The 25,650-nt window shown below is 32.4% G+C and overlaps 1 protein-coding gene across 3 annotated transcripts in view; it reads right to left on the bottom strand.

Annotated features, from left to right (window-relative positions):
• PKN2 (protein kinase N2) overlaps positions 1-25,650 on the bottom strand; it is a 137,977-nt gene that overhangs the window by 57,126 nt on the left and 55,201 nt on the right. For all 3 annotated transcript variants that reach the window (XM_075999779.1, XM_012749242.2, XM_012749243.2), the window contains exons 2-3: positions 22,529-22,829; positions 4,775-4,929 (exon numbers count right to left, since the gene is read on the bottom strand). In XM_075999779.1, coding sequence (XP_075855894.1) covers positions 4,775-4,929; positions 22,529-22,829 — 456 coding nt within the window. The remainder of the gene's footprint in view (positions 1-4,774; positions 4,930-22,528; positions 22,830-25,650) is intronic.

Raw genomic sequence — 25,650 nt, 5'->3', positions numbered from 1 at the left:
CATGATTGGCATTAAAATGGTCTCTTTTAGAGCAATAAAAAAATGATTAAATATTTTATTTCAATGAAGTTCTAATGTAAAAGTAAAAATATTAAGTAAATTATATAATATGATGCTACTGCTTTCAATTAAGCTACTGCTTTTATTATTTTATTACTATGCAAAATGACAGTTTTATCATTTACTTCTTTGGAAATACTCCTTTCTCAACTATTTCAATTCTTTTTTTTTTTTTCCTAGTAAACAAGAAACTAGAGACTATTTCAATTCAACATGCAAGCAATATGCACTTGTATTTCATTTTAAAAGTAAGTGAATTTTCCCACACAGATTTCTGAAGAATCTGCACAGATGTCAAAGTGTGGTGGAAGCTTTAAAAACTGATGTTGGATATTATCTGTCACAGGCAATACATAGTTATTACATATCAGTTTTATGCTTTCTAGCATTTAATGAATGAATTTTTATTGTCAGTTTTATGCTTTGAAGTATTCAATAGATTTTTTATTGAGCACCTAATATGTATAAGAGAAGAGATAAGGTGGGTCTAGAGTATATAAATTAGTTAGATATTAGGGAAATACTGACTTTTATGTTGATAAAGACTTTATGAAGATTTTTACATATATTAGGTTGAACCACATGGAAGTGCCAATATCTGACTGATTTTGAACTAAAAAAAATAGCAGTTTCATATAGTTCAACCTAATAGACTAGTTAAAGTAATCAACTATTAGTAATTATCACTATACAAATTTGATAATTATAAGTATAATGTTTTTTATTTTATAAAAAATAACCTTTTGTTTTACAAGCTGTAGTAGGATATTATAACACAAACTACTTCACACACACAACTTTCAGAAATAAATAAGCCAATCATTGCTTTACTTTCTCATCACATATTTATGGCTTACTTGCCATATATTAAATGTTGTCAGATCCAGTGACCATATACAAAGATTAATCAATCAGGATGTTACCCCATGAAGCTTATAGTTTGATAAAAGAGATACAGATGATTATTATATGCATCAGAAAGTTAAAAATAGCCAAAGAAAATTTTAAAGAAAGGTAGGATCAATTTTAGCTAAAAAAAATCCAGGAAGGTTTTCTGGGTCAATAATTAATACATATAAGTTTGGAATATATTAAGACTAGAGAATCTCTCATGTTAAGTGTTCTTATAACAACAAAAGTCCCCAAACAAACAAACAAATAAACAAAAAACACCCACAAAGGAACACAAGGAAATTTTGGGAAGTATCTTGACTATGGTGATGATATCTTATGCATACACATATATATATGCCCAGATTCATCAAAATGTATATGCTAAAAATGTGCAATTTTTTTCTATTTCTTTATTGAACCAGATATCGATAAAGCTTAAACAAACAAAAAAGACTAGAGTATTGAGGTTGAAGGGGCCTGGATGGATAGCTTGGTATTTCTGAATGAGAAACACTGTGAGAAGGCTTAGAAACATTAAAAAAAAAAAAATTGCTGGATAAGAAACAACTCTTCAACACGCCTTACCAAGCCCTCAGAGATTATTGCAAAAAATCAACAGTGCTGCTTAGAGCTGCACTGCCCAACAAGGAAATGCTTGCTACGCTATTCCTTAGGTAGCAGAGTAAGATCATTGCATCCCATTCCTCAGATCTTTGTATTGATAATAAAAACACCTTAGTCATAAAGAGGATATGAAAATAATTATAGTACATACAGATATGAAATAAGAAAAAGAACAACATGTAAATTATGGGCCAAAGGAAGATAACTGACAATGAATGAGCAGTGAAGCTGTATCCATTCTTTCAACAAATACTTAATGAGTATTTGTAGCAAAACATCTAAACTTTAAATCTGATCATGTATTTTTCCTACTGAAAGTCTTTCAGCACCTCTATATGTCTTAATGAAACCCATCTCACCACTGAAAACAAAAGCCTATTGGAATCACCTGGAGGACTTTTCCTGAACAAAATATGTCTTTCCTGAGATTCAGATTTATTCCTCTATGAAGGCATTGCCTTTCATTAAAAATGACCACTAGAGTTAATAATTAATACTATTAGAAGTGCATTCTATTTGCTCTCAGATATGTTAGGTAAGAAATATGCTGAAAACTTGTGCTATAGTAACACAATTTACATGATCTACTTCTTTATCATCGATTTTCAACATTAGAATGTAAATTAAATGCCAAATCATCTTTCAAATCTCATACTACGACTTAAATGATTTCTTCTGGCAGTTAAGTGATTCTTCTCCAGTGTACTTCCAAAAGTTAAGGTGAACAAACCCATTATTATATACTGTAACTATTTACATGTGATATCTCCTTTTAAGATAGTGGTCTCTCTCTCTCTCTGTTTAGAGACAGAGTCTTACTGTCACTGAAGCTGGAGTGCAGTGGCACAGTCATAGCTTACTGCAGCGTTGCACTCCTGGATCAAGAGAGATAGTGGGTCACTCAAACACAGGATATTATCTGTTGACTATCCACAATGTATAAAGTATCATCTTTAATACATTTATATCCTAAAGCTAGCATAATGGCTAGAATAAATTAAATTAATATTCCTCATAATTACAATTTTACCTAATCTCAAAAAGATATACTTTAATAAATTTAAAGATAAGAAATGAAGGTGCAAAGATTGAATCTAGACAAATAATGGCAGGCCTACCTCAGAGACTACAGCACCTTCTAATAGGCTTTAGATTTACATTAGAGAGTTCTTCTCAAATTAATGAATCTCCTCATTAAAAATAAAAAGCTATGGAAAATTATGTTTGTTTTAACAGGAGGTTCACAGCCCTGTTCATTTTGGACCTGTGGTTATTTTAAGTTACCTATTTGTTTTACTTTTAATATGTCCATAACCTTGTTCAATTTAGAGCAATGGTTCTTAATCTTTTAGGGATTACAGACCACTGAGAGAATATGGTATAACCTATGGCCTTTTCATTCATCCACCTATTAACATACGTACTCGCTTTTCCTATACCTTAAAAAGTGTTCATAAGCCCCTCAAACTAATCCATCAACCCCAGATTAAAAAGCCTTACTCCAAAGGGAAGTAGCTGGATTAATTTAACTTTACGGAAAATATCAACTCTGTCATCCCTATAAATGTTCAAAGTTAGTGAAATAATAATCCTACCAAGTACCTCATCATACATATGTAATATCAAACAAATATATTTCTCTAAAAATGACAAAAATTTATTTTAAAATATAACATAAAATCTAACTAATTTTCATAATTAATCCTAAAAAGTCTTACTCATAACACATAAACATATCTCTCTTTTCAGCATCTTCCTAAATTTCATTTTGTAAATTTCACTTGGGGTGGATAACTGGCATACATTACTCTATTTTGTATTTTTTTGTTTTTTAGAGACAGAGTCTCACTCTGTTGTCCAGGCTATAGTGCCTTGGCGTCAGCCTAGCTCACAGCAACCTCAAACTCCTGGGCTCAAGCAATCCTGCATCAGCCTCCCGAATAGCTGGGACTAAAGACATGTACCACCATGCCCAGCTAATTTTTTCTCTATTTTTTTAGTTGTCCGACTAATTTCTTCCTATTTTTAGTGGAGACGGGGGTCTCACTCTTGCTCAGGCTGATCTTGAACTCCTGACCTCTAGCGATCCTCTCACCTCGGTCTCCCAGAGTGCTAGGATTACAGGCGTGAGCCACTACGCTTGGCCATACACATGACTCTAAGAAAAGTTTTTTTTCCCCCTGATTTCAAATTCTTTCTCAACTGAAATTTAAAAAAATACCTAAAAACGTTTATTTTGAAATTATTTAAGAAATAACTATTATGAAAAGAAACCCACTGATTTGCAGAGGAAAAAAAGCTTTAAAACAAACGAGTTGAGGAAGGTATATTTCAAATAACAAATACACTTTTCTCAGAATTTTTGGAAATTATTACAACTATAGACCCTCAAATTGGAAAGAACCTTCAAGGTAACCTGATTCAGTGGTTCCCAACAATTTCTTCTGCTATGTTATACCTAAGAACAAGGACATGTTCCCATTATTAACCATTGTTCCCCTAACACTGATTTTCAGCTGGGAGTTATGTGCCCATACCAGATCCCCAAGAATACATAGGTTTAGGGCCAAGCAATTACTAATGCTAGGAATGTCTTATCTTTTCATTTGCTCTTTTCCTAAAAACCTGTATATGGTGATAGAAAACTCATTACACTTAAATTTTTAAAAATAAATATTTATTTTAAAATAATTTTACATTTACAGAAAAGTTACAAATATGGAGAACTCCTGTGCACCCTTTACTCATACAGCCAAACTTTTGATTAACTGGGTTTTGGTAGGAATAAACAATTTTTTAAATATTACTTTAAAAACCCATTTGTTTCTGATTTTTTTGTTTAGTACTTTAAAATTTGGAGGCCAAAATGATATCAGAAATCATAATAAAGTGTTTAAACAGTGAAATTACCAACTGAAAGTACAAAAAGGCAAAAAACATGGCACTAAATAGACCTCAAAGAGGCTACTTGTTTATAGATAGCTTAAGGAAGCAGAATGTCACCTTGTTTGACTTCAGCTAGGAACATATGTGTCAGATAACTCAAACTTTTCTCCCCCTGTGCTTGTCCACAAATGACTGCACCAGCACAGATGTTGGAGTTACAAATAAATTTAGTTAGTAGGTGAATTCACAACTATAGAATGTGCAAATAATAAGGACTGACAATATACCTACATTTATTGACTGTACTAACCTTTGAAGATCCATTTGAATACATCTGTATCATGTTCTCTGCACCTTGTTTTACTTTAAGTTCTATATCCAATTGTTTTTGTAAGGCCATCAATTTATTGTTGCTAGTAGAACATCGAGGGTCACTATTTGGAGTATCTGGAGTTCTTGGGCAATCTGTAAATAAAATATTATGTTAAAATTACTTATTAGGCCGGGCGCGGTGGCTCACGCCTGTAATCCTAGCACTCTGGGAGGCCGAGGCGGGCGGATTGCTTGAGGTCAGGAGTTCGAAACCAGCCTGAGCAACAGCGAGACCCCGTCTCTACTATAAAAAAATCGAAAGAAATTAATTGGCCAAATAATATATATATATAAAAAAAAAATTAGCCGGGCATGGTGGTGCATGCCTGTAGTCCCAGCTACTCGGAAGGCTGAGGCAGAAGGATCACTTGAGCCCAGGAGTTGGAGGTTGCTGTGAGCGAGGCTGACGCCACGGCACTCACTCTAGCCTGGGAAACAAAGAGAGACTCTGTCTCAAAAAAAAAACAAACAAAAAAAATTACTTATTAGGATTGCTTGCTGCTTAAAATTGGAAGTCAATATTTTCAAAGAATAAAGAACAGGGTTTGAGATGAGCTTGAAGTCATCTAAATGTAATATTCTTATGCTAACAGATAATATAAGAATTCAACCAATTCAAGCCATAGAACTATTTGAATTGCAGGACCACTCGCCACAGTAGATTCTACTTCCTGTACAAGTGATTGAGTCTGAAAGTGAATTAGATAACAGTCCAAGATATTTCCAACACTGCAATTTTTAAATTAAATCAAATCAATTTGACTAGTCTATTAACAATTAAATTCTCTGACATCATTGGTTAGAGAACAAAGCATATTAAAACATTATACAAATTTCATTAATGTTATTCTTTGTAAATTGAACTAAGGGTACACGAAATACAGTGTTAGCATCAATTACTAAGAACTTAACCATAAGTATACAAACCTTTACATTTTGTTTTTTACTAAGAGGATATTCAATCAAAATAGAAAATGTTCAAGAATACTGAATAACTAATATTAAAGTGATGGTAGTCGGCTATAGGGAGACCAGATATTCAAGTCCATGCCTTCTCATAAAGAATACTATGCTGCTTCTATTTTAAAAACAAAACTTCAAAAAGGACCATCTAACCATTCTGGGTAATCCATTACAGTTGAAACACTTCTAATAATCCTACCATGCAACTAAAATTCTTCATATCGAAGTTCATTATTCTGTTTTTCATCCACACTAGGTCCTTCTACTTATAAAAAAGCTAGAAGACTAGGTCTGATAGCAGAACTGGTACTAGATCTGGTTCAGGTGATAAGTAACTTGGTAATCACCAGAAAACTGCCTAAATTGCAAGTTACCTAAACTTTCAGGTTCCTTTCTCTCCTCTATAATATAAGATGGTGTGACCAAGTGATTTTAATGAATATATTTCATATTTGGTTTTATATTCTTTTAAAAACATTTATTAGTTCAAAAAGAACAAACATAATTTGTTGTAAGAATTAACATAAAAATACAGATGCTAGGCTAGACAGTAATATAAAATAATAGTACTTTAACATTTATATACAACTTACTAGGTACAAGTTCTGATCCAAGTGCTTTATAAACATAAACTCATTAATCCTCATAAATAGCCTTTGAGTATCACAGCTATATTACAGATAAGAAAACTAGGGCACAGAGAGGTTAAGAAATGTGCCCAAGGTCACACAGCAAAGTGGCAAAACCTCAATGTGAATCTATTTGGTGCTGCTATGAAGTCTATCAAAGTATCCTATTAACTGCTGCGCTATGGCTCTCTCTCTGCCATTTAAAGGTCTTGTAAGCAACTATACTAGACTCTCTGTGTACTTATGTGTATATTTAAATATATAACAGTATAATTATACATGTACCCACAAATGTGTATACATGTAATTAATCCTTAAAATAGCCTTTTAAAATAAATATTATCCTCACTTTACATATCAGGAAACAGGCAAAGCTACACAGGTATTAGCTGGAATTTGATTCAGTAAAGATTTCTATTTTAACTGAATTGCCCAAATTACAAATGAGCTGTTCCAAAAGTTCATTTTTAAGTGATACAATCTTATAGAAAACTGATATAAAATGTAGGTAAGTTTTCAGATCTGCTCACGAAAGATCTTCTTAATATATCTAGTACAGTGTGGCTAAATATGCCTAGGTTTGAATCTCCATTTTGGCACTGACATTCAGTACAAACCATATAATACACAGGGTAAGTTCCTTAACAGTTCTGTGCTTCATCTTCCTCATATGTTAAATAGTGAAACTAGCATGTACCTCACAGGAGTATTGTGAGGGTTAAATAAGTTATATATAAAGAGCTTAGAGATAGGTGTGGTGCATAAATATTCAATAAATATTAACTAGTAGTAGTCGTCACTGTAATAAATGTAAGTATATCTCTGTTGAATCTGTAAATGAACCACACATTATAACAATGACTGAACAGTTTAGATCTGGAGATACTGTAATTTTCTTTCTTTCTTTTTTTCCTTTATCTTTTTATATAAATGATACAAAAATCTTTTAAGAAATCTAAATTATACAGAATTTGGTATGTATAGTTTATAGTAAGCAATTTTTAAAAAGGACTGGAATGCATTCAGAATAGAAAGCCCTCAGTTGAGAAGAGTATGGAAATATGTTGTCTGTAAAACAGATTGAGGAGGAAAATGATTCTTGTCTAAACATTTAAATATTTGTCTATTGGCCAGGCACAGTGGCTCATCCCTGTAATCTCAGCACTTCAGGCGGCCAAGGTGGGGGATCGCTTGAGCCCAGAAGACCAGCCTGGGCAACATAGTGAGACCCTGTCTCTAAAATATTAAATTTTAAAAAGATATATATGTATACACACACACATATATATTTGTCTATGAATGCTGTCCACTTACTATTTCCCCACAGTACAGAGAATTAGAACCAATGAGTAAACAGTAGTAAGGACAAAAAAAAATTTTTTTTTTTTTTTGAGACAGAGTCTCACTTTGTCGTCCAGGCTAGAGTGAGTGCCGTGGCGTCAGCCTAGCTCACAGCAACCTCAAACTCCTGGGCTCAAGCGATCCTACTGCCTCAGCCTCCCAAGTAGCTGGGACTACAGGCATTCGCCACCATGCCCGGCTAATTTTCTATATATATTAGTTGGCCAATTAATTTCTTTCTATTTATAGTAGAGACGGGGGTCTCACTCTTGCTCAGGCTGGTCTTGAACTCCTGACCTCGAGCAATCCGCCCGCCTCGGCCTCCCAGAGTGCTAGGATTACAGGCGAGAGCCACCGCGCCCAGCCGACAAAAATTTTTTCACAAGATAAATTCCTTACATTTTTGGGTTACCTAATAGAATGGTCTGCCTTAAAATGTAATAAAGTCTCTTGTTTCTGAAAGCATTTATACAAAAGCCAGATTGCAATTTGTTAGAGATATTATATAATAAATCGTGCATATTATAGTAGGTTGTACTAAAGTGAAATATCCATTGATCTAATATTCTGTGAATTTTTAAAAGTCTTAGAATACTACATAACACTGTTCTTGGGAAAAAGAAAGTCCTCAGTTACGATAAGGATTATAGGAACATAAGAAATAACACAATGGTTAAGAGTCTGTGCTCCAAGGTCAGAACGCCTGGGTTAAAATTCTGTGGCTGCTACTTATTGGTGTGGTCTTGATTATATACTTACTTAACATCTCTGCACTATAGTTTCCTCAGCCACAAATTGAGGGTTATTGTGAAGATAAAGGGTATACAGTGCTTAGGTCAATGCTTAAGACATAATAAGGGCTCAGCAAAATTACAAGTCAGGGCTTAGCTAAGTAGCTAGTATTTCCACTAATTTAATCTTCACAGAAACTCACAAAGGTTTATAATACAGTCTCATTTCACAAATAAAAAAATGTAAAACTCAGAAGTAACTTACAAAGGTCACAAAAGTATATATGACAAAGTGGAAAATTAAACTTAAATATGTTTTGTTTTCTGAAGCACCCCCTTTTTTCATTTAGAAATAGGAGAAAAACTTTGTCTTCCTTGGATTTTACGTATTTTTCCTTTTAACCTGCTTTTCTGCTTGCTACTTTTCTTCTCTCCAGTTTTCTTCCTTGTAGGATATGATAAGTTTAAAACATTAGAAAACATACAGTTGCCAGTACATTTGTTAAACTCTTTTCCTCACAGTGAAACATATTTCAAAACAGGGATAACCAGAAATGCCCATTTATGTTCTCTCCATTCAAAAGAAAGAAATTTTAAAAACTCTATAAAACAAAAACTATTTTTCCACTTTAAGAACTGCCTTTAAATTATAAAAAAAAAAAAGAGTTGAATCAACTCTTAAATACATGCTTTGTCAGTTAAAGAAACTAAATCCCATGATTAGGATTAGGATCCCAGCTAATGACAAATTTCCATATGTTGCATCTATTGCTAAAATTACCAAAAAAACAGGAGTTTTTTTTAGGAGGGATATTGTAAGAAATTGTGCATGCTTCTAACCTTCTAAACATAATCATACAATTTAAAATATGTTATACAAATTCAATAAACTTGCTTTAATGTTTACATATTAGATCAAAGAAGTTTTATGCATGTCTAAGTTACAGTAGACAAAGCACTAGAGATAAGCCCATAAAATCATGTCTTTATACACATTTAACCAATATAAATTGTTATGCTTTGAAACAGAAAGTGGAGAAGACTAATTCCTCCACTGAAATATTTTTAATAGCTTATATCTACCAAAATAAGTCCCAACTTCATAGCTAGGCAAAGGCCTTATGATATTTAGTTCCAAGTTAACTTTCTACTACAATTTTTTTGGTCAAATTCTATGTCTGGTTAAAAATTTTTTCTATTTATGAGGAATGGAATGCCATTGCTTTCCTCCATACTGTCGTTAGCCTTAGGCATTACTTTCTCCAGGAAACCTTCCCTAACCACACCCTCATCTAATCAGGTGTCCATTCTTATATGTCTTCAAAGTACACTTTCTTCCATCCATTGAAATATGTATCACACAGTATTGTAATAGTATGTTTTCATGTCTGTCTTCTCTTTGAGACAATAAGCATCTTGAGTGCTAGGACTTGTTTGTAACTATTTTAACTCATGAGTTTAATAGCAGATCAAACAAAGAAAAATAGCAATTAGTAATGAAAAATAGAAACTTAAAAAAAAAGAGATGGAAAATGAGAGGTTAAGAGACACAGAGAAAACAAATAAACTCAAATATATATTACTGTGTTTCAGAAGAAAAAGAGGAAAAACTGTGATTCAAATACAATATGTATAGAGATAATGACTGTAATTTTTTCAGAGCCAATGAAAGATCCCAATCCATAGATTCAAGATATATAATCAATTCCAAGCAGAAATGTACAAGAAAAAAAAAATTCACACTTGGACACATCCTGGTAAAACTTCAGAAGATAAAAGACAAAGAAAATCTTAAGAGCAACAAGAGAAAGGAGTTACGGTTAAATTGACAGCAGACTTTTCACTGGCAGCAATGAAAGCTGGAAGAAGATAAAATGACAATTTCTTTATGTTAAAATAGCAGTCCCCAACCTTTTTGGCACCAAGGACAGGTTTCATGGAAGATTATTTTTCCACAGACTTGGGGTGGGGGCAGATGGTTTTAGGCTGATTCAAGCACATTACATTTATTGTGCACTTTGTTTCTATTATTATTACATTGTAATATATAATGAATTAATTATACAACTCACCATAATGCAACTTTTCTGCTAATGATAATCTGTATTTGCAGCTACTCCCCAGCACTAGCATCACTGCCTCAGCTCCACTTCAGATCATCAGGCATAAGATTCTCACAAGGATTGCGCAATCTAGATCCCTTGCACGTGCAGTTTGCAGTAGGGTTCGCGCTCCTATAAGAATCTAATGCCGCCACTGATCTGACAGGAGGAGGTGGAGCTCAGGAAGTGACTAGAGAGCTGGGGAAGCAGCTGTAAATGCAGATGAAACTTCAGCCTCCTCGCCTCCTGCCGTGCAGCCTGGTTCCTAACAGGCCATAGACCAGTATCAGTCTGCAGCCCAGGGGTTGGGAACCATAGTGTTTAAGGATATAACTACCTCCTTAGATTGTATGTACTCAGTGAAAATATCTTTCAAATATGAGAACAAGATGAAAATATTTTCAGACAAAGATGGAATGAATTTGTCACAAACATAAATGCATTAAAAACATGCTAAAATATGTACTTTAGGAAGAAGAACAGTAATACCAAATATGAGATCAAAGGAGAAATAAGGAATGAAGAACAGAGAAAGTATATTATATATGAGTGACTTTAAATGACCACTATATGAACCAATAAAGACTCATGCAAAAGATTTTTAAAAAAATAGAATGAAGACAATAAAATATAAGCCAGCACATAGGTAAATGGAAGCATTCTACGAACTTTGAATTGTCTGAGAGACAGTTAAAAACAGTAATTAACACTATAGACTTTGAAAGTATGCATATTATGCTGTCTAACCAGTAATTGTCAAAATAATTGAGTTTTAAAAAATAATTGATCTTTGGCCGGGCGCAGTGGCTCACGCCTGTAATCCTAGCACTCTGGGAGGCCAAGGCGGGCAGATTGCTAAAGGTCAGGAGATTGAAACCAGCCTGTGCAAGAGTGAGACCCCATCTCTACTATAAATAAAAAATTAATTAGCCAACTAATATACATATATAAAATTAGCCGGGCATGGGGCACATGCCTGTAGTCTCTGCTATTAGGGAGGCTGAGGCAGAAGGATCGCTTGAGTCCAGGAGATTGAGGTTGCTGTGAGCTAGGCTGACTCTAGCCTGGGCAACAAAATGAGACTCTGTCTCAAAAAAAAAAAAATTGACCTTTAAAAAACATTCTAAAAAATGGCAAGAAAGAAAAGAAGGGGAAACAGTAAAGGCACAAAATAAGATAGAAATATAAATCAAAATATAACAGCAATTATTTTAACATAATATTCTAATAGGCAAAGATTATTTAGACTGAGTAAAAACAAATTAATAAAATATTCAATCATATGCTCTTTATAAGAAATGTATCTAAAACATAATGATATAGAAAAGTTGAAAGCAAAGAAATGGAAAAAGGATATTACATGCAATCACTAACCGCAACTCCCAACCTATATTAATGACAGACAAAAGATACTCTGAGGCAGACAAATTACCGATAAAAGAGTCATTTCATAGTAATAGAAGGTTCAAATTCAGCAGAGATATAAATTCTAAATTTCTAGGTGTCCAGTAACATGGTGACAAAATAAAGCAAAATTTGACAGAATTTTTATAAAAAAGAGCAAATCTGCATTCCACTAAATTTTAACACAGATAAATTTCCAACACACAGCTAGAAATCACAAAAATCAAGTGCCAAAAAATTCACCATGATCATGAGAAAAATACTACAGGATTAGCCTGGCAAGATTTTACTTATTATTAATTATCTTAAACACAATGTGAAATAAGTATATTAAAATATAAAACTAAATGCAAGGGCCAAGAGACTATCAAAATTATCAAGATTAACAAAATAGAACTTCTAGTATTAAAAATATATGTATAATAACAGAAAATTAGAAACACAAATATGATAAAGAACAAATTGGACACAGGTAAGGAGAATATGAGGAGAAATGAAGATAGACTTAAAGAAATTAACATGCATCTAATAGGAGTTCCAAAAGGAGAATGTAGAAAGAATGCAGGAGGTACAATATTCAAACGGACAGGAGCTAAAAATGTCCCATAACTGATGAAATACACAAATTCCCAGACAGATCAGAGGAAAGGAAATCTACACCATAATACTCAAAAGTGCAGAAAACTGAAAACAAAGAACATCCTACCAACAGCAGAATTCAGATGATCATAAAATAATAGTTTCTAAGTACTGAGAGAAAATAAATGTCAACCTAGAGCTGTACATCAAGGGAAACTATCTAAACTATTCTAAATTATCTACCATACTTTAGAAAGAAAAAGAAAACATGATTCTAGAACAGAAGTTCTGAGATGTATAAAGAAATGGTGAATAATAAAAATAATAACTATGTGGGTAATTATATGCCAACAATGACTGTACAGAACAATAATGATTAGAGCTAATTTGTGAAACTGAAAATAAAATGATAGAACTAGAATATGGACAACAATGGCATGTTAGTAGAGTGGAGTTAAACAGATTGGAGTTAAACTATTCTAAGTTTATTGTATGGCATAGGAGGGTGATATACCATTCAAAGTCTAGTTGATAAATGGAAACCACAAAAAATATTTTGAACAGAGAGAATTTAATACAGGGGATTGGTTACACATACATAGCCAGCTATTGTGCAAGGGATGAGGGACAAAATGGTGGCAAAATTCCTTTTCTTAAAGAGCACAGAGTCAGGTATATATATAAATACATTTATACCCTGTATGTACCTTTATGTATGTATATGTGTGTGTCTATACATACAAGAATGTATGTGTGTGTGTGTGTATATATATATATATGAACATTTTCAAACATACTGTAAAACTGAAAGAATTTTATAGTGAGCACTCATATACCAACCACCTAGATTCTGTCAATCTACATACACACATATATATAATGTGCGCTCAACCAGAGAGAGGCAAAAAAGATAAAGCAAACATATCTGACAGGAGAAAAAATTACAGTATAGAAGTTGTTGAAGTAATATAGGCAGATATCAGACTGTATAAAGGGCATCTATATCATGCTATGAATTTGTAGTGTATTCTACAGGGAATGAAGAGCCACTGAAAGATTTAAATCAAGAAAATAACGGGATCAAATTTGAAGAAGACATACAGAAAGAAGAAATACAGATTTGAGACCTATTATCAGAGGTAGAATCTACAAGGCTTGGTGACTTACAAACTTACAAAAGAGGGTGAAGGTGATAAAGAGTCAAAGACATTTATACTAAAAGTCACTTTTTAGTTATGGAGTACCGGAGTCATGCCATTAACAGGACAGAAAACACGGAGAAAGATTTAGAGGTAGTGTTCTAGAAAGAAGAGTTCAATTTTAGACATTATGAGAGGCAAAGCCAATAGGATATCCAGGTAATATCCATAAGGTTGGCTATAAACTATCAGATAAAGCCCAGAAAACACAGCTGGCTAGAGATACAACTTTGGAAGTCACCAGAATATAGGAAGTGATTAAAATATCCCTAGCAATGAGATTTCCCAAGGCCAGAACAAAGAATAAGAACTGAATTTGTTAGCTGATCCCCTCCAAATGTGTAGGGCATAGATCTACTGTTTCTAGTGCTTTTAGTATTCTAAAACCACAACTGAGTAGTTAGCTGGCTTCCAAGATGAATCAGACTTCTAGAATATGGAAGCAATCCAGATCCTTAAAGGGTTTCTGACTACTTAAAGTCCAGCCTTAACCTCATTCCTTGATTGTCTTGGAGGTTAGGAATGTGGCTGAACTTGAGTCTTTACTTCCCAGCCCCAGGAAAGCTTCCTCAGACTTTACATACAAACAGGGATTTCATATGTTGAGAATTAGATGAGTTTGATGCCTCATGCTCGATCCTTTCCTTGAGCTATTAAAACACCTTGTTCACAAAACACCCTAAAGAGGTATATATAGTCTATCCACCTTATTCTACAACTGAGAAAAACAAGGTCTGGAGGGATTCCAAGTAGTACACAGCCACACAACTATGTTATGGTGCAGCTGGATGAAATCTCAGATAATATAACTTTTGGTCTTTATTTTATAATCAGCTAACTCTCTCTATTCAATATTCACAAAGTTGATACTTGTACAGCCAGGAAGACTGCTTATGGAACAAGGCTATTTACAGCATTAAAAAAAAAAAAATTAAAAGGAAATATAATTGAAGTAAACTTACCCAAATCTAACATTATACCAAAACACTCTCTATCTCTCTATCCATTTCCTTAACATACTTCCTAGTATAAGTCTCTAAGTTACTATTCACTGGTCAACATTTTGGTTTTCACTTGGTACTTATAAACTGATATTTTAAAAATTAACTGCTCCAGAATCTGGCTATGTGTAACAGTTATGTTAACTATTTATACTTCCCCACCAAGTCCAACTTCCTTGTTTAAACAAATATGCTTATCTTTTACAGCCATCTGGAACTTGCTCAGATTGTAATGAATGCTCACTTATTATTAATGGATGCTTAATCAGTTAATGTAATCAGGATGACCTTTGTCAGATGTCACCAATTGAGGTAATTTTGCTTAAATATTTTATAATGAATACAACCTCTGGTTTAAGCTTTCCTAATATGTTACAAAAATAGACATGGATAAGATTGTGGGTTGTAACATTTATTACAGTGAAACAAGCAACTTAGGTATTAAAAAATTCAGAATTGTCTGCTTTTGTTATATCTTAATGTTTGAAAACTGCACATTGCATCTCCTAGTAGAGGATACGTCTTCATTCTGCACATAACTCTGTACCTAAGGCATGCATAGTTCTTTCATAAACTCTCCTGGTGCTTTTTCTTCTTTTCTTCTTTTGATAACAATAATGTATATCAACCACTACCTACCTGCTAGACTGGTTCAAAAATATATTAATGATAACAAGTACCAGAGAGAATGTGGAACAACCAGAACTCTCATGCATTGCTGGTGTGAATGAAAAATAATATAACCACTGTAGAAAACATCTGGCAGTTTCTTACAATGTTAAACATACTCAATGATATGATTTAGCAATCCCACTCCTAAGTATTTACCAAACTAAACTGAAAACTTTATTTGTACAAAAACCTATACATGAATATTTATAGTAGCTTTATTAATAATTGCCAAAAAGTAGAAAACAACCTTAATGTTCTTGGTGAATGGATAAACCAACTGTGGTACCTCTATACAATGGACTACTATTCAGGAATGAAAACGAAAAAGCTACTTATACATTCAGTAACTTAAAGGATCTCAAAGACAATACACTGAGTGAAAGAAATCAGTCTCAAAAGCTTACAAACTTTATAATTCCATTTACATGACATTCTTGAAAAGAAAACTATAGTGACAGAGAACAGGTTAGTGGTTGATAGGGAATATATAATTGGGAGAAGGTCTGACTACAAAGGGAAAGCATGAGGGAGACATCTGGCGCACTGCAACTATTTCTTTTCCTAATTATGGTGGTGGTTAGAGCAATCAATCTAAAAATTCAAGAAATAGTATACCAAAATTTTTAAAAAAGAATCAATTTTACTGTATACTTTTTTTTTTAAGTATAGCATCAAATAATTCAAGTATTAGAGATCTAGGAATCATTTAATCCCACAATTTTAAAGACAAGGAAACAAATCCAAATCCAGGGGTACTAAAGAGTAACTTGCTAATGATCACACAGCCATGTTTTCCTTAAAGAGTTCACAACGTAATACAAAATATGTTTACCTCAAAGTGAGAAATTCAATCAGAAATAAAGAATAAGTAGAAATTATGTAATAGGCCATAGATTACATACTCATATTTCACTATGTATAACATTCAATTACAATGTTTGGGTCACATTTAAGTGGGCAGGCCAACAATAAAGAAAATTAAATTCTCACTTCTATTCATCTAAGAAAGATTTCATAAACTTCAATTTAACTAGTCTGTAAGAAAGAAAACTTTCTCAATATAAACACACTCTAGGAATTTAGAAGAATTTCCTAAGATTAACTTCAAAAAAACAATCACAAAACTATAGTTCTACACTAAGTCAATATTTCTCTTCTGGATAGTTCAGATTTTTCAAAAAATTCACTATGTTAATAAGGTAAAAATCAACTAAGTTTGGTGGGGCTTGAGAAGATGAAAATAGGAAGAGGTATAAGAAAAGGAAATAAGAGGAAAACAGAGGACTGTATACTACAAAATATTAGCTATACTTACTAAAATACAAGAAATGTTCTTATCTTCCTCTTTTGGGATGATATACTTAAGAAAGAGACCAAGATTCAGTAAATTGGTTCTTTCCCAATGGGGAGTGTCAGGTTCCAACTAAGGCTTAGATTATCACTCCCTTTTGCAAAGATCAGTAATCTTTTTCATTAGATACACTCAGCCTCCATATCTTTATAATTTCCATGTGGGAAGACAATAATACCCCATGAGACTATTCTTTTTTTAAAAAGTTTTATTTTTAATTGTCAAATAATTGTTTACATTAATATTAATGGGGTACAATGTGATCTTTCATTACATGTATACATTAATACAGTGTGGAATGATCAAATTAGGCTAATCAATATATTAATCACCTCAAATATTTATCACTTCTTTGTGGTATAAACACTTATAATTCTCTCTTTTAGCTATTTTGAAATATACATTATTAGTAACTGTAGTCACCATGCTATGTAATCAATCACCAGAACTTATTCCTCCTGTCTAGTTGAAACTTCCTATCCTTCGACCAACATCCTCCCTTTTCTGATCTATTCCCCCAGCCCCACCACAGCCTCTGGTAATCACCATTTTATTCTACACTTCTACGAGTTTGACTATTTTAGATTCCACATATAAGTGAGATCATTCAGTATTTGTCTTTCTTTGTCTGTTTTATTTCACCTAGCATAATGTCTTCTGGGTTCATAAATGTCACATGTGACAGAATTTCCTACACTTTTAAGGCTGAATAGTATTCCACTGTTTTTATATACTACATTTAAAAAAATCCATTTATCCATTGAAGAACATTTTAAAAGTTATTTCCAAATCTTGGCTATGTAATGCTGCAGTGAACATGGGAGTGAAGATGATCTTCAACATCTGATTTCAATTCCTTTGAATATATACCCAGAAGTGAAATTGTCAAATCACATAGTAATTCTATTTTTAGTTTTTTGAGGAAACTTCATACTGGTTTTCAAAGTGGCTGTACTAATCTACACCACCACCAATAGCATACAAATGTTCCCTTTTCCCCACATTCTTGCCACCATTTTTATCTTTCATCCTTTTGATAATAGCCAATCTAACAGGTATGAAGTGACATATCATTGTGGTTTTAATTTACATTTATCTGATGATTAGATCCATTGAGCATTTTTTCATATATCTGATGGTGATTTGATGTCTTCTTTTGAAAAATATCTATTCAGGTCCTTTGCCCATTTTTAAAATAAGGTTATTTCTTTTCTTATAATGCAGAGTCCCTTGTATATTTTGGATATTGGCCCCTTATCCAATATATGATTTACAAATATTTTCTCCCAATCTGCAGGTTGTCTCTTCACTCTGTTAACTGTTTCTTCTGCTGTGCAGAGCTTTTAGTCTGATGCATTCCCATTTGTCTATTTTTACTTTGGTTGCCTATCCTTTTGGGGTTTTATCCAAGAAATCACTGACCAGACCAATGTCATGCAGTTTTCCCCCATGTTTTCTTCCAGTTTTACAATTTCAGGTCTTATGTTTAAGTCTTTAATCTATTTTCGGATGATTCTTGTATAAGGGTGAGATAAGGGTCTATCTCCATTCTTCTGCATGTGGATATCCAGTTTTCCCATCATCACTTTATAAAGAGGCTGTCCTTTCCGCATCGTGTGTTCTTGGCAACTTTGTCAAAAAAATCAATTGGTCATAATTGTGTCCGTTTATTTCTGGGCCTCTATCCTATTTCATTGGATAATGCGGCTGTTTTTGTTGATTACTATAGCTTTGTAACATATTTTGAAATCTGGTAGTGTGGTGCTTCCAGCTTTGTTCTTTTTGTTTGAGAAGCTTTTAGCTATTCAGGGTCTTTCATGGTTCCATACAAATTTTAGGACTGTTTTTTTTTTTCTATTTCTGTGAAGAATGACATTTGGATTTGACCAGTATGAAGTTTCCTCAAAAAACTAAAAATAGAATTACCATGTGATTCAGCAATTTCACTTCTGGGTATGTATTCAAAAGAATTGAAATCAGATGTTGAAAAGATATCTCCACTCCCATGTTCACTGTAGCATTATGTAGCCAAGATTTGGAAATAACTTTTAAAATGTTCGTCAATGGATAAATGGATTTTTTAAAGTGTGGTATATAAAAACAGTGGAATACTATTCAGCCTTAAAAGTGTAGGAAATTCTGTCACATGTGACAATTCCATTTATTTCTTTCATCTTCAATTTCTTCCATCAATGTTTCAGTATACAGTTCTTTCACCTTTTAAGTTTCCTGTTTTGTGAAATGCTATTGTAAATGGGACTGTTCTCTTAATTATTTTCAGATATATATAGTTAGTGTATAGATAATGCTACTGATTTTTGTATGTTGACTTTGTACCTACAAAACTACAATTTTACTGAACTCCTTTATTGGTTGTAACAGCTTTTTGGTGGAGTTTTTAGGATTTTCTGTATATAAGATCACATTATCGGCAAAAAGAGACAATTTCATTTCTTCCTTTCCTATTTGGATGCCTTTTATCTCTTTTTCCTACCTAACTGCTCTGGCTAGCACTTCTAGTACTATTGAACAGAAGTAATAAGAGTTGGCATCTCTGTCTTGTTCCTGATCTTACAGGAAAAGATCAGGAACTTTCAACTTTTTACCAATAAGTATGATGTTAGCTGTGAGCTTGTCATATATGAACTTTCTTGTGCTGAAGAACATTCCTGCTATACATAATTTCTTTATAGAGTTTTTTATCATGAAAGGATGTAGAATTTTATCAAATGCTTTTTCTGTACCTATGGAGATGATGATACAGTTTTTGCCCATAAGCCTAATTTTAAAGTATATAGAAAACGAACAGGAAGCTCAGAGCATCATGGGCATGAAAATAACAAAAAATTCCTTTCCTATAACTCTTAAGAATAAATGAACACATTTATTTTACAAATATCCATCTTAAAGGACACCTTCACATTATAACTAATATTTCAGAGTTTTTATAGTTAAAAGCTCATCTGATAAAAATCCTTATTATACAAATAACAATCTAAAGATTAAAACAGTTAATTATTACAGAGGTAAATTAAGAGCAATTCTTCTAACTACTTAGACAGTAATCACTTATACAATGGAAACTTAAATTTTGTCCCTTCCTTTATTCATTCATTCTGCTTACCGCTTAACTACCCCCAAGACAATAGGAATTAGCCAAATATTTCTGCTATAAATCTACTCATACTTTACAGAACAAGGGAAAGCCTTGAATCTTCTTGCCAGATCTAATCTAAATTTGTTTTGCTTACCTTAGTAAACAATGTAAAACATCGAAAATTTTATGGCAAACTGATCTAAAATTAATGTCAAATCAACTTTAATCCTCTGTGTTGTTGTTGCTTTTAATACTGTCAAATCAGTAAAAAGCAAAAAAAGAAAAAAAAAGAGGGGGAAACCTTATTACGAAGTTGTGTGAATATGCCATTTGCAAAGACAACATTTTTTTAAATGAAATCAAAATTTGACTAACTTGTCAAGTTTATTCTAAACAAACTGAAGTATTAAGAAATCATAGAAAGTTATATTTCATATAACATTTTCCCTCTAATTATTACAAACATCAATATTAAAAATGGTAAAAAAAAAAAGTTTCTGCATATATTCTAAAACTTTTTATTTCAGGCTTTGTTCCCTAAGTTATTTAATATTTAAAGTGCCATGATAATTAGGCTTTGATTCCAATTATAAGAACTAATATAAGATTTTGATTTGCTATTTACTTTCTTTTTTGAGATATATTCACAACTGAATACCTACTACATTCTAGTTTCTGTAGTAAGCCCTAAAAATAGATGAAAATGTCCCTCCCCTAGAGAAGAACACAGTTTAGTAAGTGATATTAATATAAAAATGTACAGAAATAAATTATGATACAACATAATACAATAATGAATGGACAAAGTAGCATAGAGAAAATAAGCAGAGAAAGTCAGGGAAGGTTTCATGATGATACCCAAATTAGTTTTTGAGGGAAATCAGGAACTTGACAGTAGGATTTAAAGGTGGCCATTTCTTTATATGAAACTCTAGGAAAGACAAATTTAATCTAATGTGATAGAAGGTAGACCAGTGTGGTTTCCTAAGGCCAGTGATAGGGACTGGGGATTGAATGGGAATGCAATCTGTATCGATTATGATGGGTGTATACATACATTTGTTAAAATCATCAAATCACACACTTAAAACATACATACTTTATCATATACAATTTATACTTCAATAAATTTAATTTTTAAAAGAGGATTGGGGAAACCAATGGACTATTCTTTGGCTAAAACTCTTCCATATTGCAATGAATCACAAGGTAGTTATCTGTGTTCTATGACGAGGAAAATGTTTTCTCTAAATAAACAAGAGTTTAAAGCTCCAGTGCTGTTTCTTGTTTTAGACTCTCCTAAAGATGTAATGGGCAAAAAATGTAGTGCTCGGCAGAGTTCCAATAGAACAAGCCATTTCTAAGTTTATATGATACTGCTAAAAACAGCATTTTCATAATACATATTTCCATTTATAATATAATTATTGAATGTGAGGGTAAGAAAATACTAGATGAGGAGCTGAAGAGTTCTTTTCAATTAGCTTGATGATTCTGAGCACATTAGTTCACATCTTTGGGATTATTTCAGTTCTAAACTTAGAAGGCTGGTTTCCTTTGATTTATTTCATTTTAAAGATTTAACTATTCTTACATAGTTGAAATCTCGAATCTCTTTGAGATCCTCCAAATAAAACCCCTAAATTCTAAATGTTGAAAGTGATGCATGAAAACAAGTCTTGTCAAGTAAACTGAATATCAGAAGTATTTTCTGCAACTTTTGAGATTGTTAATTTGAGGTTCTTAGTCGAATTTATGTATTTCCCTAATCAAAATTAATTTTACATACACTGATCATTTTTTATTAGCTAACCACACAGGTTTTTCTAACTATTCTACGGTGCTAGGTGTATTATTTCATATATACATCACTCTTTTTCTTTGCATATAAAAAACTGAAGGTTATAGATATTAAATAACTTGTTCAAGACATCATCTTTGCAAGGACAAAACTATCAGATCAAATGTGTCTTATAAAAAGTTATAGAAAGAATACACACACGCACATATATTGTTAGATATCAGCACAAATATGAAACTTTTTTTCTGTAAGGATATACAACAAAAAGTAATGTTACCTTTTTGGGAGAAGGTCTAAGGTAGAAAGAAGTACTTTTGGTATTTTTACTTTTGGCTTTTTCAGTATTTCTTTCTTTTTCAACCAATATGCCTAGTAGTATAGTTGTTAATTCAGTTGCTTGGAGCACAAAGAACAAAGGTCACAGGTTTGATGAATTACATTTGCAAAGAATAAAAATATCCCTTGTTCACAGAATGTATTTTTAACTTTAAAAAGTCATCTGGCAAACTTGTGCTGATCACAAGGGTGAATCAGGTAAAAGCATGTGGCTGACTGAATACATTAGTACTGGAAAAGAATTCTAAGTAATGTCCTACTGACAGAGGGTAAAAGAGTTAGTCATCTCTAAGTAAACACTTCAATTTTCATACCCATCAACTCACTGCCCTTCTGAATAGAATATAAATAAAACCTTAACCATGAGAAAATAGTCTCTGTACTTTTAGAAAAGCTGAAATCTATACTTGTCCCCAAACCTACAATTTTCTAAAATAATACATTTCTGATTAGTATACCATATAAACATCAAATAAAGTACTGTACCTGTAACATCTTCTGGATCTGATACAACAATATGTGCATTTAATTCCTGTAGCTTGTGATGTAGTTCTTCTAATTTTTTATTTGATTTTTTCAAAATGTTGTCCACATAAGCCAAATTTTTTTTATCTGTTGTAACTTTCCTTAGATTTTCAGCTCCTTCTTTGATTTTCAGTTCTTTCCTTATTTCTCTTTTGATTCGATCTTTGATATCATCCAATTTCTGTTGAACCATGGTATCTGAAAAGTCTAAATTTTCAACAGCACTCACATTCTCAGAAAATGGAAGACTTCGGGTATCCCCCTACAGATAAAAACAAACATAAGTATGAGAATTTAGGAAAGTTGGCTGTTTGGTAAATATGCAGTGTTTTCAGCATAAAAGATTCTTTATTAATTACATTTAATTTTTCTCCTTAACAATAGGGTTATTTACCTTTATTATAACCAGACAAAATCATAAGTTCAAAAACATTGCCCATTAAGTAGGATTACTTTACAAATACAAATTTTATGTTAAAATAAAGTGGACATAACACTTCTCCACACAAAGGTTGTATAGACAGTCAATTTTGATATCCTAGGAACCCAGGTTAGATCCCAACCCCTACAGTGTGAACCCTGGGCAATTTATTTAACTTTTCAAATACTCAGTGTAACTGTCTATACAATCTAAATAATAGTAGTCACCTTTAAAAGATAGTGTGATAATTCAAAATATGGTAAGTGAGGCTCCAAAGATAATTCTTGACACCCACTGTAGTCAATAAATGAAAAGCATTATTAAATTCTATAGGTAAGTTCATCTTCTATAAGAAACCTCTTAAAAATCAATATTAACAAAATAAAATAAAGTAATACCCTATGTCCACTGTTTAATTAATGAATCAAATGTATTAGGGCTAGGGTAGACTATATTCACAACACCATTTACAAAGCTATCCCTCTGTGGATACCAAAATCAGCAGATGCTCAATCCCTTCTATAAAATGATACAGTATTTGCATATAACCTATGCACATATTCCCCATATTTTAAATCATCTCTAGATTACTAATAATACCTAATATAATATAAATGCTATGTAAATAGTTTTTATGCTGTATTATTTTATTTGTATTACTTTTATTGTTATATTGTTATTTTTATTGCTTTTCGCCCCCTAAATTTTCAATCTGCAGTTGGTTGGATCCACAGATGTGAACACACAGATGAGGGTCAACTGCATATTTCATGGCTAACTACCTCAACTGATAATTTGGTTGACTTACTACAAAAACATCATTACTAGAAAATATCTTTAAATTATGTCCTACTGAGGGAACCTAAGATAATACACAGTACAGTTATTCATCTTAAAATGAAAATCAAATCAGTTAAGTTCATCTAATCTACATTTACAAGATGCAAAGTTAGGTTCTAGTTATTTGTATATCATTCACTACTGCAAAGTTCACTACTATAATACCATAGGTTTTAAAATTTTTAAATTCTCAGATAATGGTTACCTCTGGGAAGGGGAATTGAGTTTATGAAGGACAAGGAAAAGAGAAAAACACTGTACAGCCTTCATGCACCTTTGAAACACAGACCTAATTAAAAGATTTTTTTTAAATTTTGGGGGGGATTCACCACACCCATATATATAAGTTCTATTTAAATTCTTGGTGCAAATACTTTTTACAACTAATTCTTAATCTCTAAAAATTATGTATTATGCAAAACAGTGGAAAAGGTAAGCAAATGAGAGATATAGGGTCTAGCCTTGGCTTTCATACCAATTTAACCTATACTCATAGGCATAGTAACAGAAAAAATTAAAATAGGTGATTTTTATAAATCTGTTTCTAATCGTTTTAGGACTAAGAACCCTATTGAAATTCCAACAAAAAACAGTAGATCAAAGAAAATTTAATGTTTGTATGTATAATTTCTAGGTTCCTTGAATCCTAGGTTAAGAATTCCTAGGATAGGTAATCTATACCTGTTAGCTTTATATTTCTGATTTTTACTATGCAGATATAAGATGATCTACCTGGGCCAAAATATTGCCTAGATTTTTCAATATTTATAATGGAATATAACGGAATGTAAACTAAATAGAGTCCATTTAGTTTCCTAAGTTTATGAGTCTACCTTTGGCTGGTTATCTAAAACCAGCCATAGCACATATTGTCGAAGGATAAAATCTCAAATTCCTCCTATCTAGCTTCAGGTAAAGTGGACTAAGGCAAATAATACTTAGATTGAAAAAGAAAAAAGTTTAAGCTAATTCTATTCCTCTAGATATTTTTATTTCAATTCTCATAAATTTATCAGAAAATATCACATGAATTGCTTTCACAAATTTGTGCTTGAAAATTATGTACTAAGCCAGATGTCCCCAAAACTTCTTGGTTCATTGTACCCTAATACCTCAGTAATTTTTTCCCTTATTCCCCATAGATCAAAAGAAATACCTAACACTTCTATTTATTAAGTAGTAAGGTTCAAATAAATTAATAAATACTTCTGTTTTAACAACTTAGTTGTTTGAAATAATACACATAAATTGGACAAAATAATATTTTAATTTCATTCTTTAATAACTATACTTATTAATGGAATGTTCCTGCCTGTCAGGTACTTTGTAATTTTTCAAACCCGGAAATCAGAAGAGACACTCCCACCCTTGTTTCCTGTTCTAACTTGCAAAGGGAAATGTAGAATAATCTAATATTAAAATATTTTATATAATTTACTCCAGCTAGTTCAAATGGTATCTAACAAATGAAGGGTATCAATGTGTTTCCCTCACGATTTTAAACTATGCTACAGCATCCTGAGGGTTTGCTGAGGAACCCGAGAGTCTTGTTGCTCAGTTTGAAAATCATGACACTAAGCTTTAAGGATATTAAAATAAACTGTCATATAAAAATGGCTTCTATATTTGACGTGAATCCTTTGAAGGCTCTTGCCTACTTCAATTCCAATTTCTTTCCAATTTGCTCCCTAAATTCCATTCATATCAAGTTATAAAAATGTACTGCAAAATGCCATTTCTCTTGGCTCAGCCACTATGCATGCTGTACCTTGTGAAGCACCCCCTCTCCTTCCTTAACTATCTCTTCCAATTCCCCTTTTGG

This window comes from Microcebus murinus, chromosome 2 (genome assembly GCF_040939455.1).
Source record: "Microcebus murinus isolate Inina chromosome 2, M.murinus_Inina_mat1.0, whole genome shotgun sequence".
Taxonomy (NCBI): domain Eukaryota; kingdom Metazoa; phylum Chordata; class Mammalia; order Primates; family Cheirogaleidae; genus Microcebus; species Microcebus murinus.
This window is presented reverse-complemented; position numbering and strand designations above follow the sequence as displayed.